Source organism: Cebus imitator, unplaced genomic scaffold (assembly GCF_001604975.1).
Source record: "Cebus imitator isolate Cc_AM_T3 unplaced genomic scaffold, Cebus_imitator-1.0 Scaffold520, whole genome shotgun sequence".
Taxonomy (NCBI): domain Eukaryota; kingdom Metazoa; phylum Chordata; class Mammalia; order Primates; family Cebidae; genus Cebus; species Cebus imitator.
In genome coordinates, this window is record NW_016107835.1 from 1,491,563 (window position 1) to 1,505,227 (window position 13,665).

Genomic DNA, 13,665 nt, shown 5'->3' on the forward strand with positions numbered 1-13,665 from the left:
CTGGCCACATTCTTAGCACTTTCAAAAAGCTACCAGTGATGGCCAGGCACGGTAGTGAAACCCCGTCTCTACTAAAAATACAAAAAAAAAAAAAAATAGCTGGACAAGCTCGCTTGAACCCACGAGGCAGAGGGTGCAGTGAGCCGAGATTGCACCACTGTACTCTAGCCTGAGCAATAGAGTAAGACTCCATTAAAAAAAAAGAAAAAAAAAAAACAGTGAGGCTGAAATGGAGCGAGCAAGGAGGAGAGCCGTATGGAGTGACGATCAGTGGAGGAAATGTGGGGGCCAGATCCAGGGCTTTCTGGGCCAGGGTGAGAACTGTAGATTATCCTAAGTTAAGGAGCTGTGGGAGGGTTGTGGGCAGAGTTGGGATGTCCCAGACAGGGTTTAACAGGCTCCCTCTGGCTGCTTTGAGAACAGACTGTTGCGGGAGGGGCAGCAGGAAAGAGTGGAAGCAAGAAGGTTCTGTGGGACCCAAGAAAGGTCTGTTCTGACTGTAGTGATCCCCCTCAGCCTTGCCCATCTGCAGAAATCACCCCCTATTTCCTCGCACAGGGAGAAGAGCAGTGAGAAAGACCTCCCACAGGAGAATGGAGAGCTGGTGAGTTACAAGCGTGGACACTGTCTACACCTCCCACTTCCACCACTACCTATGTGTGTATGTCTGGTTTTATGTTGTTGTTTTATTTTGAGATGGAGTCTCACTCTGTCAGCCAGGCTGGAGTGCAGTGGCACCATCTCGGCTCACTGCAACCTCCGCCTCCTGAGTTCAAGAGATTCTCCTGCCTCAGCCTCCTGAGTAACGGATTACAGGCGTGCGCCACCATACCCAGCTAATTTTTGTTATTTTTGATAGAGATGGAATTTCACCATGTTGGCCAGGCTGATCTCAAACTTCTGACCTCAAGTGGTCCACCTGCCTCAGCCTCCCAAAGTGCTGGGATTGCAAGCATGAGCCACCACACCTGGCCATGTGCATGTCTTTAACCTTCATTCTCTGCCTATTCATTCCCCTATTATTGCATTTCTTCCATGCCTCTCCTGATTCCATTCCCTGTGTCTCCCTCACCATTGATGACCCCCGTCTTCCTGTCCTCAGGTGCCTGGTGTGGAGAAAGAGGAAGAGGAGGGTGCAAGAAGTGAAGGAGCAGGCAAGTGGGCAGGGCCAGGTGGAGCAAGTGTGGGATCTTGGGGACAGAGCTCAGGCAGACAGCTCCTGCTCCCTGAGACCCTCCTCTCCAGAGATCAGCCTTTTCCAAGATCATCCTGAAAATAACAGACTTGGTATGTGATTAGCAATATTTGGGAACGTTGAAGTTAAAGAAGAGAAACGCAACCTGGGCAACATAGCAAGACCCCATCTCTACAAAAAAAATTTTAATTAGCCAGGCATGATGATGCCATCCTGTAGTCCCAGCTACTCAGGAGGCTGAGGCAGGAGGATCGCTTGATCCCAGGAGTTCAAGGTTGCAGTGAGCCATGATGGCACCATTGAAGTCCAGCCTAGAGGACAGAGTGAGACCTTATCTCTAAAAAGAAAAAAAGAAGACAAACACGTTTTGTTTACTGCTGAACTTCTCAGAGCCTTTATTATATAATAGTGTGTATACACAACATTCATTCAACACACATTTACTGAGCTCCTACTGTGACTCAGGCACTGTTCTAAGTGCTGTGGACACAGCAGTAAACAAAACAGGCTAAAATACCTTCCTGGAGGAGCCAATATTCTAGCACGGAAATGGGAAGAATTTGCCATATGACAAACACTGTTCTGGGTGCTTTATACCAACTTACTCAATTAATTTTCTTTTGTGGTCTTTCCCTGGTGCCAGACATGGAGGAGGAGGAGGAGGAGGAAGAGGAAGAAGAGGAAGAGGGTGCAGGGGGTGTGGAACTCCTGCAGGAAGTTGTACCCAAAGAGAAAGTCGTACCCATCCCTGAGGGCAGCGCCTTCTTCTGCCTCAGTCAAACCAATCCGTGAGTGCTGGAAGTGGAGGGGGGCGCGGGGGTTGAGGCAGGAGGGGCTGGGGCAGACGGAGGACCATGGAGCAGCCAAGGTGGGAGTGAGGGCATGGCCCGTTGCAGCAGGGCCAGAGCTGTAGCCCTTGGAATCCCCGATCAATTCTGTGTTCCTGAGTTCTGACCATGGCCCACTCCCTCTCTGCAGGCTGAGGAAGGGCTGCCACACCCTCATCCACCATCATGTCTTCACCAATCTTATCCTGGTGTTCATCATCCTCAGCAGTGTATCCCTGGCCGCCGAGGACCCCATCCGAGCACACTCTTTCCGAAACCACGTGAGCCTTTGGCTGGGAGCTAGGAGCTGAGGGGACCCTCCCAGGGCAGTCCTAGTGGGCACAAGCTGGGGCAGGATGGAGACAAGGAGAAGAGCCCTAGGTGAGCCAAGAGAGAGGCTCAATAATGGCGGCTGATGCAATTGCAGCCTTTACTGTGTGTGCAACACACAGGGCGCCAGGGAAGAGATCAATACCTGACTGAGGAGGAAGCTGTGCTCAGAGAGGCTAAGGAGGCCAAGGGTGCCCATGTAGCTGGGTAGAGGCAGAGGAGTCCACATTTGAACCCTAATCTTTCTGATGGCCAAGCCTTTTGAGAAATCACCTAGGATCCCCTTGAGTCGTGATTTGGTGGCTCCCCGCTCTTTCTCACCCCCCCAGATTCTGGGTTACTTCGATTATGCCTTCACCTCCATTTTCACTGTGGAGATTCTACTAAAGGTGACTAATGGGACCACAGTCCTTCCCTCAGTTGCCCCAGCACTCTCCCGACCCGTCCTTGTAGCCCACCTCTCCTTTCCCCATCCCCACCTCCTCCAGCCCCCATCATCCCCAGGTCTGGAGTCTAGCCTCAAGTCCTCCTGTCCCCAGATGACAGTGTTTGGGGCTTTCCTGCACCGCGGCTCCTTCTGCCGTAGCTGGTTTAATATGTTGGATCTGCTGGTAGTCAGTGTGTCCCTCATCTCCTTTGGCATCCAGTAAGTGACAGCCCCCCCGCAGCCCACAGGGCCCAGCCAGGGCCAGTGCCTGAGGATTGCCCCCTCCCCAGCTCCAGCGCCATCTCGGTGGTGAAGATTCTTCGAGTACTCCGAGTACTGCGGCCCCTCCGAGCCATCAACAGGGCCAAGGGACTCAAGGTAACCCCACCCCACCCAAACTCACAGGACCCAGGCCCTGCCCTGCCCCTGGGGCCAGGATCACTGATCAAACTGACCATTTGCACTGGTGTGTGACCATGCAGCCTGGACCTGACATGTAAACACACATCCCTGATCGCTAGCCATGTGGCCTGACCCATGTTCCTTCCAAGTGACCATACATTTCTTACCAATGGCCACATTTCTCAGACCCAGCTCCCTGACAGGTGGCCACAGATCCCCACCCAGCAAACACTTATTCCTGATGGGTGCCCACATGTCTTTGGCCCGTCACAACATGTCCCCAGCCCAAGTCCCTGAGCTGCATCTGTGACCAGAGTCCCTGCCCCGTGACCACTGTGGCCTGCAGTGTTCAGTAGCCATATGCTTGGGTGCCCGCAGCACGTGGTGCAGTGTGTATTTGTGGCCATCCGGACCATCGGGAACATCATGATTGTCACCACACTTCTGCAATTTATGTTTGCTTGCATCGGGGTGCAGCTCTTCAAGGTGGGGCAAACACTGGAGGGAACGCCAGGCAGGGGTCCGGGGGCGGGGGCATGATGAAGGGTTAACCTAATTGACAGACATCCTCCCTACAGGGGAAATTCTACACCTGCACGGACGAGGCCAAACACACCCCCCAAGAATGCAAGTGAGTGCCCAAGCCCCTGCCTTTCACGGCGCTCAAGACCCCTCCCAAAGACTACAGAGACCCTAGATCTCATCAAGGCCCAAAGATACAGTCCTGGAATTGTCCCAAGAACTGCAGAAGCCCTCAGATCTCACCAAGTCTTTGGAGATCCCCTTGATACCTCCCCCAGATCCCTCTCCACATTCCCCAGAGTGACCTACATTCCACTCCAGAACCCTTAGCAATCACCACCCCTGGCCCCAGCTTCCATCTTTTTGAAACTCCTGTAGAGGGTAGTAGTTAAAAGCCTGGGCCCTGAAGTCAGATATTCCTGTTTCAAATCCACTTCATGAGACTTAAGTACATTTGTTAACCTTACTCAGTCCCATTTCACTCAACTGAAAAATGGGGCTAAACAGTACATATCTCGCAAGGCTGTTGTGAAGAGTAAATGAGTTACTACATGGGAAATGTACTTTGTACAATGTAAAGTTGCTACACAGAAAACCTAGCTTGGGCCGGGCACTGTGGCTCACACCTGTAATCCCAACACTTTGGGAGGCCAAGGCAGGCAGATCACCTGAGGCTGGGAGTTCAACACCAGCCTAGCCAAGATGGTGAAACCCTGTCTCTACTAAAAATACAAAAATTAGCTGGGTTTAGTGTTGTGTGCCTGTAATCCCAGCTACCCGGGAAGCTGAGGCGGGAGAATCAGTTGAACCCAGGAGGCAGAGGTTGCAGTGAGCCGAGATCATCCCACTGCACTTCAGCCTGGGGGTGACAAAGGGAGACTCAGTCTCAAAAAAAAAAAAAAAAAAAAAAAAAAAAAAAAAAAAAAAAAAAAAAAAAAAAAAAAAAAAAAAAAAAAAAAAAACCTAGCTCAGTGCCTAGCATATAGTTAGTGCTAATAAACGTTGGCTATTATTCATTATACTTTTTCCTGGCGGGTGATGATGAGGATGATAATGGTGATGAGGAAATGATGCCAACTATGTGCCAGACACTAGTCTCATTTATTGACTTGTGACAAGCCAGGAAATCGATTATGTTATTATCCTTATTTCTTAGACTGGGAAAACAGAAGCAGAGAGGGTGAATGCGCAAGGTCATTCAGCCAGGACATGGAGGGACAGGATTTGAACCCAGATCATCTTGCTCCACCACTATGTCCTGCTGCCTCCATGCTGGAGATCCCAGACCCTTTTCTCCAGTTCCTCACCCCTCCTCACCCATCTAACCTGTTTGCAACATCCACAGGGGTTCCTTCCTGGTGTATCCAGATGGAGACGTGTCACGGCCCCTGGTCCGGGAGCGGCTCTGGGTCAACAGTGATTTCAACTTTGACAATGTCCTTTCAGCCATGATGGCCCTTTTCACTGTCTCCACCTTTGAAGGCTGGCCTGCGTGAGGGACAGGGCCCTGGGGATATAAAGGGATGAGGCAGGGGTCTCTGCAGGATTGGGTTGGGATCTCCTGGGAATGGGTGGGAGTGTACCGTGGGGATGTGACTAAGGTCTCTCGAGACTAGATAGCGTTTTCTGAAGAGTGGGGGATGTATCAGAGGACTGTAGAGGTGGGGTTCCCACAAGCAGGGTGGGGGTTCTTTGGGGACTTAGGTGAGGGGTCTCCAGGAATTGAACATAGGTCTCTAAGGGACTAGGTAGCTAGATAGAAGCCTAGAGAGGATTGGAGATGGTCTGGGGGGACAGAGTGGAGGTCTGGGTTGGTCGCTTGCATCGGGGTGCAGCTCTTCAAGGTGGGGCAAACACCTTGGTCTTCAAAGAGATGAAGCTGAGATTCAGGGGTTTCTAAAAAGTGGTGCAGCTCTTTGGGGTACTAGTTGGGGAGCTCCGGGAAGAGATGGAGCAAGGATTCAAGTTGATGGGACAGGGATAAATTTCCAGATCGTCCTGCCAAGTGGAATTTTGTTACAGAGGTAAAAAAAAAAAAAAATCTAGATCGTTGGGGGATTGTGGGAAAGTTCTGGAGAGCTGCATGGGGGTCTCCAGGTGGTTGGAAAAGGGGATTTGAAGGTCTGTGGGAACTTAGGGGATTTCTGAATCTTTGAAGGTCTGAATGGAGATGCTCTGGAGGGCTGTATGGGGGGTTCTGAGGGTGTGGGACAGGGGATTTGGGACTCTTTGAGGGCCTGGTAGGGGTCTCTTAGAGTATGTATGGAGGTCCCAGGTGGTTAGGTCAGGAGATTTAGGGGTCTTTGGGGTGCTGGGCAGGAAACTCTGGGGTGTTTGTGATAAGTGGACTGGGGGCAGGTCTGAGGGGTCTGGGAAATCCCCTAACCTGCCCCACATCTACCCCCCTCTGGCTCCCACAGACTGCTATACAAGGCCATCGACGCATACGCAGAAGACCATGGCCCCATCTATAATTACCGTGTGGAGATCTCGGTGTTCTTCATTGTCTACATCATCATCATTGCATTCTTCATGATGAACATCTTTGTGGGCTTTGTCATCATCACCTTCCGTGCCCAGGGCGAGCAGGAGTACCAAAACTGTGAGCTGGACAAGAACCAGGTGACCTCTGACCCCTGACCCGCTATGGATGGTCACCAACCCTTCCCCCCTTGCCTCAGGACCCCACTGCTTACTCATGTCCTGCCCTGGTATGCAGCGTCAATGTGTGGAATATGCCCTCAAGGCCCAGCCACTCCGTCGTTACATCCCCAAGAACCCGCATCAGTATCGTGTGTGGGCCGCTGTGAACTCGGCTGCCTTCGAGTACCTGATGTTCCTGCTCATCCTGCTCAACACAGTTGCCCTAGCCATGCAGGTCTGAGATCTCTGCCTGCCCCCCACCAGACTCTGACCCTATTGTTTCCACACAATCCCTTGGGAACCATTAGGAACACTTTAGGCTGCAAGTAACAAATCCCCTGCCAACTAACAGCGACTTAAGCTATAAAGACATTTGCCATATTTCTTCAAGTCTATGCCCAATACTAGTAAGTTGCATCCTGATTTCAGAGATGTGAGAATGAGAAAAAAAAAGTAGCCAGTGGCCACTGTAAGTTGCCATTGATTATAAAATGCACCCTAATTTCAGAGATTCTAAAATGTAAAAAGATGTGCTTCCTGGAGTCAATGAACTGTGGTAATTACCTCATGTATCAAGACGTGCAGAGGTAGGCCGTTCATTGTTCATCAGGGACCCATGCTCTGTCTGTCTTTCTGCTTCACCATTCTTAGCAAATTGGCATTTGTTCTCATGGTTGTTGTTTCATGGTCAGAGCTCCAGGCATCAAAACCACACTCAAGGCAGGAAAAAGGAGGGAGAGTTGCACCAGGGGCCTCTCCTCATTTGATTCTCTTATTGGAAAGCAAAATATTTTTTACAGAAGCTGCTAATCAACAGCAGATTTATGTTTATGCATCATTAGTCAACCTGACCTTGCCTAGCTACAAGAGAAGCTAGGAATCAAGAACTAAACTTTCCAGTATCCATAATGGGAGGCAGACAGTGCAAGGGGTTTGGCCAATCCGTAGTGCAATCGTGTCCCCACTCGCCTCAGCCCAGGCCAAGGAATATTTGGTTGGGAGTGGGGGATCTCTGCCTCAGGCTCCATCTCCACTTGATTTTCTCCTGTAGCACTATGAGCAGACTGCTCCCTTCAACTATGCCATGGACATCCTCAACATGGTCTTCACTGGCCTCTTCACTATCGAGATGGTTCTCAAAATCATCGCCTTCAAGCCCAAGGTGGCCCCCCTGCTCTAGCCCCACCCACCAGTGGATGAATTCCTTGGGGGTGGAGCATACTGCAAAGCTCTCTAGGGTTGGGGATGCGGGCAGCAACCAGGGAGTGTGAGGCTAGGGAGTGAGAGGGATTCAGGTGCAGGCCCACTGTGTGGTCCAAGCTAAGCCCTGGCCCCCTTAGCGCCCCCTACTACTACTGGCGCCCTACCCTGGCTTAAGAATTTTGAGAAGACAGAGCACTGATTTTCTCCTGCCTGCAGCATTACTTTACTGATGCCTGGAACACGTTTGATGCTCTTATTGTGGTGGGCAGCGTAGTGGACATTGCCGTCACTGAAGTCAATGTGAGAACTGGCCTTTCCACTAATCCACTCACCCTAACGCTTTCCCTCACCTTTATCCGGGGGCTCCCTCTCACTTGGGTAGGTGGCTCCCACTCACATCCTCCCTACTCCTGGAGACTCAGTGCTTCTCATTCTAGCTTTGTCTCTTCTGAGTCCCTATTGGGTTTAGCCAAAGTCCCCCTGTACCAGCTTCCTCATTCCATTTTGTAACCCATCTGCTGGCTCCACCATCTCCTGAAATGCCTCTCCTGTTATTTCTGTTATCTCTTTCATTGCCTTTACATCCCCCATCCATTGGCTCTGTCATCTCTACTGACTCCTGCTTTGGCTGCATCTTTTCTGATGACTTCATTGGCTTCATTTCTCCACCAACTTCATCGTCTCTGACACTGGCTCTTTCATGGCTCTGTCATCACCACTGACTCTATCACTGGCTCCATCACCTCCGTTGGGTACTGCATGGTTCTGTCCCTCAACTGACAACGCTGCTGGTTCCATATCTCCATCACTGGCTTCTCCATTGGCTCCTCCATTGAATCTCTCATCTCCATCATCTCCATGACTCCACTGGTTCCATCATTTCCTCTATTGGCTCCAATCCATCACCTCCTTTACTCTCTCCTCTCCCCTCCACTCCCATTACCAACTTTTTCCACAACATCCTAATCCACTACCACATAAACTTTCCTACTGTCCCCTGTATAATGACCCCACCACCCCCCCCCATATCTGCTTCATCATTTGTCCCCTTGTTCACTTGGGCCTATGATCTCATCATCTGCCTTATCACCTCTTTCTTGGCCATATCTCCCTCCAGAATGGTGGCCACCTTGGTGAGGTAGCCCACCCTCATAATAGGGACTCTCTGCTTCTCCCCCCAGTCCCCTCCGTCCCCTCCGTCCCCTCCGTCCCCTCCGTCCCCTCCGTCCCCTCCGTCCCCTCCCTTCCCTATTACCCTAGGACCTGAGTGATTTGGGTACTGGGAGAGCCAAAGCATGAGATAGGGAGATAGCTGGAGTAAATGCAAACCGATCATCCCTACTGCACCCCTCACCCCAGAGCTCTGAAGACAGCTCTCGAATTTCCATCACCTTCTTTCGCCTCTTCCGAGTCATGCGGCTGGTCAAGCTTCTCAGTAAGGGTGAAGGAATCCGCACATTGCTCTGGACATTCATCAAGTCCTTCCAGGTAATCCCCTACCCCATCCCTTTGACCCTACCCTGCCCCCATCTCACACATCTCAGCCTGCTCCTTTACCACCCTCAGTACTACATCTCCCAGCATGCCATACCCATTTCCAAATTATCATTTCCAATTTTCTCTCTTTTCTGGGCTCTCCATTCTCAACACACCTCTGGCGTCACTGACTTTATCTACTTAACATTATGTTCACATTTGAGAGACACCACAGTCCTGGGCACTTTGGAGATAGACTGCAACTCCCAGTAAGCCCAGGCCAGGGAAAGCAGTGCATTCTGGGGCTTATAGTTCTCTGCCTGAACCTGTGCATCTATTCTCTGCCACCCTCCCCCATCCCTATAGGCCTTGCCCTATGTGGCTCTTCTCATCGCAATGATATTCTTCATCTACGCAGTCATCGGCATGCAGGCAAGTGGGAACCCTAGGAGGCATCCCTTAGGCACTCCTCTGCTGACAGGGGATAGGGTAGGAATAGCTCGAAAGTAGGGGTGGCGGATAGGCAGACAAGCTGGATGGCCCTGGGTTAATCTACACATCTGTGAAATGAGATCAGCAGTGATGCCCTGTTTGTCAGAGTTATGAGGCTCCTTTAGGTATTAGGTGTGAAATAGGTGGGGCATGGGTTCACCTCACTGACATAGCCCTGGTGTGTCCACAGATGTTCGGCAAGGTGGCTCTTCAGGATGGCACACAGATAAACCGAAACAACAACTTCCAGACCTTTCCACAGGCTGTGCTGCTTCTGTTCAGGTGACATCTACACAATCCCCTGCCACCTGAATCTCCAGCATGCCCATGGGTGCCCACACACCCTCTCTGAGTCCCAGACTGCTTGAGCTACGGGAATAACAGGGCAGCATTGGGCTCCATACAACCCGAGATGTTTCCTGGCTATGATGTGAGGAGTCTGTTAGAATATTCTAGCCTCAGCCATTCTCTTTCTAGCTGTAAGACGTATCCCCTTCTCAGGTTTCAGTGCCTCATTTGTAAGATGCAAACACGACTGTCATCAACATGGCCACACTGGCTGTTAAAATATTGAAATATTATCTGTGCCAGATGTAGCCCCTTGTGAGAAGTAGGTCATCTCCTCACTCTCCAGTCCTCCCATAACTCCATTTGCCATGACTTCATAGCCTCCCCTTCAGGATTCTATCCCTGTGTGACCCCCGCCAGGTGTGCCACCGGTGAGGCATGGCAGGAGATAATGCTTGCCAGCCTTCCTGGAAGTCGGTGTGACCCTGAATCTGACTTCGGCCCTGGTGAAGAGTTTACCTGTGGTAGCAATTTTGCCATCGCTTATTTCATCAGCTTCTTCATGCTCTGTGCCTTCCTGGTGAGGACCATTTCCTCACAACCAACACCACTGTCATGGGGGCTGGGCCTGAGGGGCTCAAGGGTGTGATGTGGGCAGCCCAGATCTTCAGAGTGACTGGCCCAATGACAAAATCAACCCAGACTCATGACCCAGTGACCATATAAGCCCACACTAGCCTCCCACCATCCCTCCATGACGCTGTTCTGCCCTTCACCTAACCGCTCCCCTACTCACTGCCCCACAGATCATAAATCTCTTTGTGGCTGTGATCATGGACAACTTTGATTATCTCACCAGAGATTGGTCCATCCTGGGCCCCCATCACCTTGATGAATTCAAGAGGATCTGGTCTGAATATGACCCTGGGGCCAAGTATGCCCTCTACCGCCTTACCTAGAATCCAGGGGACAATGCACTGCCCTACACAATCCCTTAGCCCCAGAACCTCTGACCTCTGCATCTCATTACCCAGTCAATAGATGCCCCAAGGTTTCCACTGCCCCATCCTCTGCCCTCTCTGACTGCCCTCCGATTCTTCCCTGGCAAGCTCTGGAGTGTTGGTCGGGGGAGGTAGTGATGAGCTGACCGGGCCTTGAGAAAGAGCTAGAGGGGATATCACCAATCCAGTGGCACCTCCACTCCTACCCCAGGGGCCGCATCAAACACTTGGATGTGGTTGCCCTGCTGAGACGTATCCAGCCCCCTCTGGGATTCGGGAAGCTGTGCCCACACCGAGTGGCCTGCAAGGTCTGTGCACCTGTCCACCCCTAGGCCCCTGAGAGGGCTGTCTATCTCATGGCAAGGGTGGGAAGGGATATGCCTTGTGTTGGAAGGGGTGTTTGGTTGTATCCTCAGAGGTTTCTGCCCCTGAACATTTGTGCCTGCATACCCGGCATTTTCCCAGAGTGGGTTTCATGTCGCTGGTGTTCACAGAGACTTGTGGCAATGAACATGCCCCTCAACTCAGATGGGACGGTGACATTCAACGCCACACTCTTTGCCCTGGTTCGGACATCCCTGAAGATCAAGACAGAAGGTGTAGGGGAGGGGCAGGAGTGGGATCCTCCCTGGGGAGGGTAAAAGGACCAAACTCATTGAATGATGGCCCCACTCCTAGCTCTGAACCTCAAAATGGGTGACTGGATTCTCCAGGTCTGTTCCCCCCCCCAATGGGGGCGGTGTGCATCTGCGGTAGCAGCTTGCAAAGCCCCCCCCCCAACAGTGAGGGGGCAGCTGTGGAGATTCTTCCTATTGGCTTATGCCCCACATCCTCCTCCAACGCAGGGAACCTGGAGCAAGCTAACCAGGAGCTGCGGATTGTCATCAAAAAGATCTGGAAGCGAATGAAGCAGAAGCTGCTAGATGAGGTCATTCCCCCACCAGACGGTGAGCTATCCCCGCCCCTGTTCCCTGCGCCAGCTTCTGCATGGCAGATGATCACTCTCCACCACAAAACCAGCACTGGCCAGAGGGCGAAGGGAAGTCCATGCTGGTGGGTAGGGAGGTGGGGAGGCGGGCTGGGGCAGAGGACCCCTGTGTGATCTTGCCTTCTATCCCTTGCCTCTAGAGGAGGAGGTCACCGTGGGCAAGTTCTACGCCACATTTCTGATCCAGGACTATTTCCGCAAATTCCGGCGGAGGAAAGAAAAGGGGCTACTAAGCAACGAGGCCGCCCCTAGCACCTCCTCGGCCCTTCAGGTCTTCGGGACGGGGCCTGGTGTGAATGGGCACGTGTGGCAGTGCTGTGGCTGAGGCTGACCTCCATTTTGATCTTGTGAAACCCATGTCACAGATAAGGAAACTGAGGCCCCAGGCCTCACAGACGGCCAGGGTGGCTGAAGGACTCCTTCCCCCACCCTACCCACCTGCATAGAAAACAGAGAAGGAAAGTTCAAACCCTGAACTGCCTGCTTCCCTATTTCTTCACCCCCACAGGCTGGTCTGCGGAGCCTGCAGAACTTGGGTCCTGAGATGCGCCAGGCCCTCACCTGTGACACGGAGGAGGAGGAGGAAGAGGGGCAGGAGGGAGTGGAGGAGGAAGATGAGAAAGACTTGGAAGCTAACAGAGTAAGGACAAGTTTTCACTCTCCCAGGAACTTGATTGTAAAATACTTCATCAATTCCTTGAGTGATTTTGACACTGCTTCTGGGAAGAAGCCCCCCGCACCGCCCCCCGCCCCCCCGGCCCCACCACCAGAGAAGCCCCCTCTGCAATAGAAAAATATTTGAGGCCGGGAGCCGTGGCTCACGCCTATAATCCCAGCACTTTGGGAGACCAAGGTGGGAGGATCTCTTGAACCCCAGAGTTCGAGACCAGCCCTGGCAACACAGTAAAACCGACTCTCTACAAAAAAAAATTTTAAAGTAGCCAGGAGTGGTGGTCCCAGCTATTGTGAGGCTGAGTCAGGAGGATCACTTGAGCCTGGGAGGTTGAGGCCACAGTGAGCTGTGATTGTGCCACTGCACCCCTGCCTGGTGACAGAACAAGACCCTATCACAAATATTTATTTATTTATTTGATATTTACCACTGCTGTTGGAGGGCAAGGCCCACATTCATGGACCTGTGGGGGAGATATGCTATATGACCAAATGACTTAGCCACAATGGGGATGCAACACTCAGTCCTGTGACTCTCCACAGGCAACTATGGTCTCCCAGCCCCCATCTCGCCGGGGCTCCAGGATTTCTGTGTCTATGCCTGTCGGGGACAGACTTCCAGATTCACTCTCCCTTGGGCCCAGTGATGATGACAGGGGGACTCCCACCTCCAGTCAGCCCAGTGTATCCCAGGCTGGATCCCACACCTACAGGTATTGTCAAGTGTCTGGAGGTAGATTGTGAGGGAAGGCAAAGACTAGACACTGGATAGAGGTAATTCAGGAGACAGGAAGTTGGGTGGTAGTAGGGAGGGCCTAGAGGCCTTCGAGCAGAAATTTGGGAAGCATGGAGGTGTTTCAAGGGCTCAGGTAAAAATAGAGGGTGATAAGACATTCATATGAGAAAGGCAATGCAAAGGTTTAATGCAAAAAGCACATTATGTGAAACCAAGAGTTTCAGTTCAAATCCTGGCTCTGCCATTTGCTAAGTGACCTTGGGCTAGCCACTTCGTTTCTTTTTTTTTTTTTATTCCCTGAGACAGAGTCCTGCTCTGTTGCCTAGGTTGGAGCGCAGTGGCTTGATTTCAGCTCTCTGTAACCTCCACCTCCCAGGTTCAAGCAATTCTCCTGCCTCAGCCTCCCGAGTAGCTGGGATTACAGGCGTGCACCATGATGGCTAATTTTTTTTTTTTTTTTTGT

At 51.8% G+C, this 13,665-nt stretch overlaps 1 protein-coding gene across 4 annotated transcripts in view; it reads left to right on the forward strand.

Annotated features, from left to right (window-relative positions):
• Positions 1-13,665, forward strand: part of CACNA1F (calcium voltage-gated channel subunit alpha1 F) — a 27,597-nt gene that overhangs the window by 10,674 nt on the left and 3,258 nt on the right. The window contains exons 18-43 of one of the 4 annotated variants that reach the window (XM_037733360.1): positions 559-604; positions 1,103-1,154; positions 1,839-1,983; positions 2,174-2,303; positions 2,682-2,741; positions 2,892-2,998; positions 3,070-3,157; positions 3,560-3,667; positions 3,760-3,812; positions 5,049-5,195; positions 6,124-6,325; positions 6,423-6,581; positions 7,398-7,508; positions 7,766-7,849; positions 8,667-8,687; positions 8,909-9,037; positions 9,392-9,457; positions 9,708-9,799; positions 10,226-10,385; positions 10,612-10,739; positions 11,018-11,114; positions 11,301-11,403; positions 11,652-11,753; positions 11,935-12,065; positions 12,303-12,434; positions 13,010-13,179. In XM_037733360.1, the coding sequence (XP_037589288.1) occupies positions 559-604; positions 1,103-1,154; positions 1,839-1,983; positions 2,174-2,303; positions 2,682-2,741; positions 2,892-2,998; positions 3,070-3,157; positions 3,560-3,667; positions 3,760-3,812; positions 5,049-5,195; positions 6,124-6,325; positions 6,423-6,581; positions 7,398-7,508; positions 7,766-7,849; positions 8,667-8,687; positions 8,909-9,037; positions 9,392-9,457; positions 9,708-9,799; positions 10,226-10,385; positions 10,612-10,739; positions 11,018-11,114; positions 11,301-11,403; positions 11,652-11,753; positions 11,935-12,065; positions 12,303-12,434; positions 13,010-13,179 (2,823 nt within the window). Of the gene's footprint in view, positions 1-558; positions 605-1,102; positions 1,155-1,838; positions 1,984-2,173; positions 2,304-2,681; positions 2,742-2,891; positions 2,999-3,069; positions 3,158-3,559; positions 3,668-3,759; positions 3,813-5,048; positions 5,196-6,123; positions 6,326-6,422; positions 6,582-7,397; positions 7,509-7,765; positions 7,850-8,666; positions 8,688-8,908; positions 9,038-9,391; positions 9,458-9,707; positions 9,800-10,225; positions 10,386-10,611; positions 10,740-11,017; positions 11,115-11,300; positions 11,404-11,651; positions 11,754-11,934; positions 12,066-12,302; positions 12,435-13,009; positions 13,180-13,665 lie in introns of those variants that run through there. The other 3 variants (XR_005197677.1, XM_037733361.1, XM_037733362.1) reach the window with 3 other exon arrangements.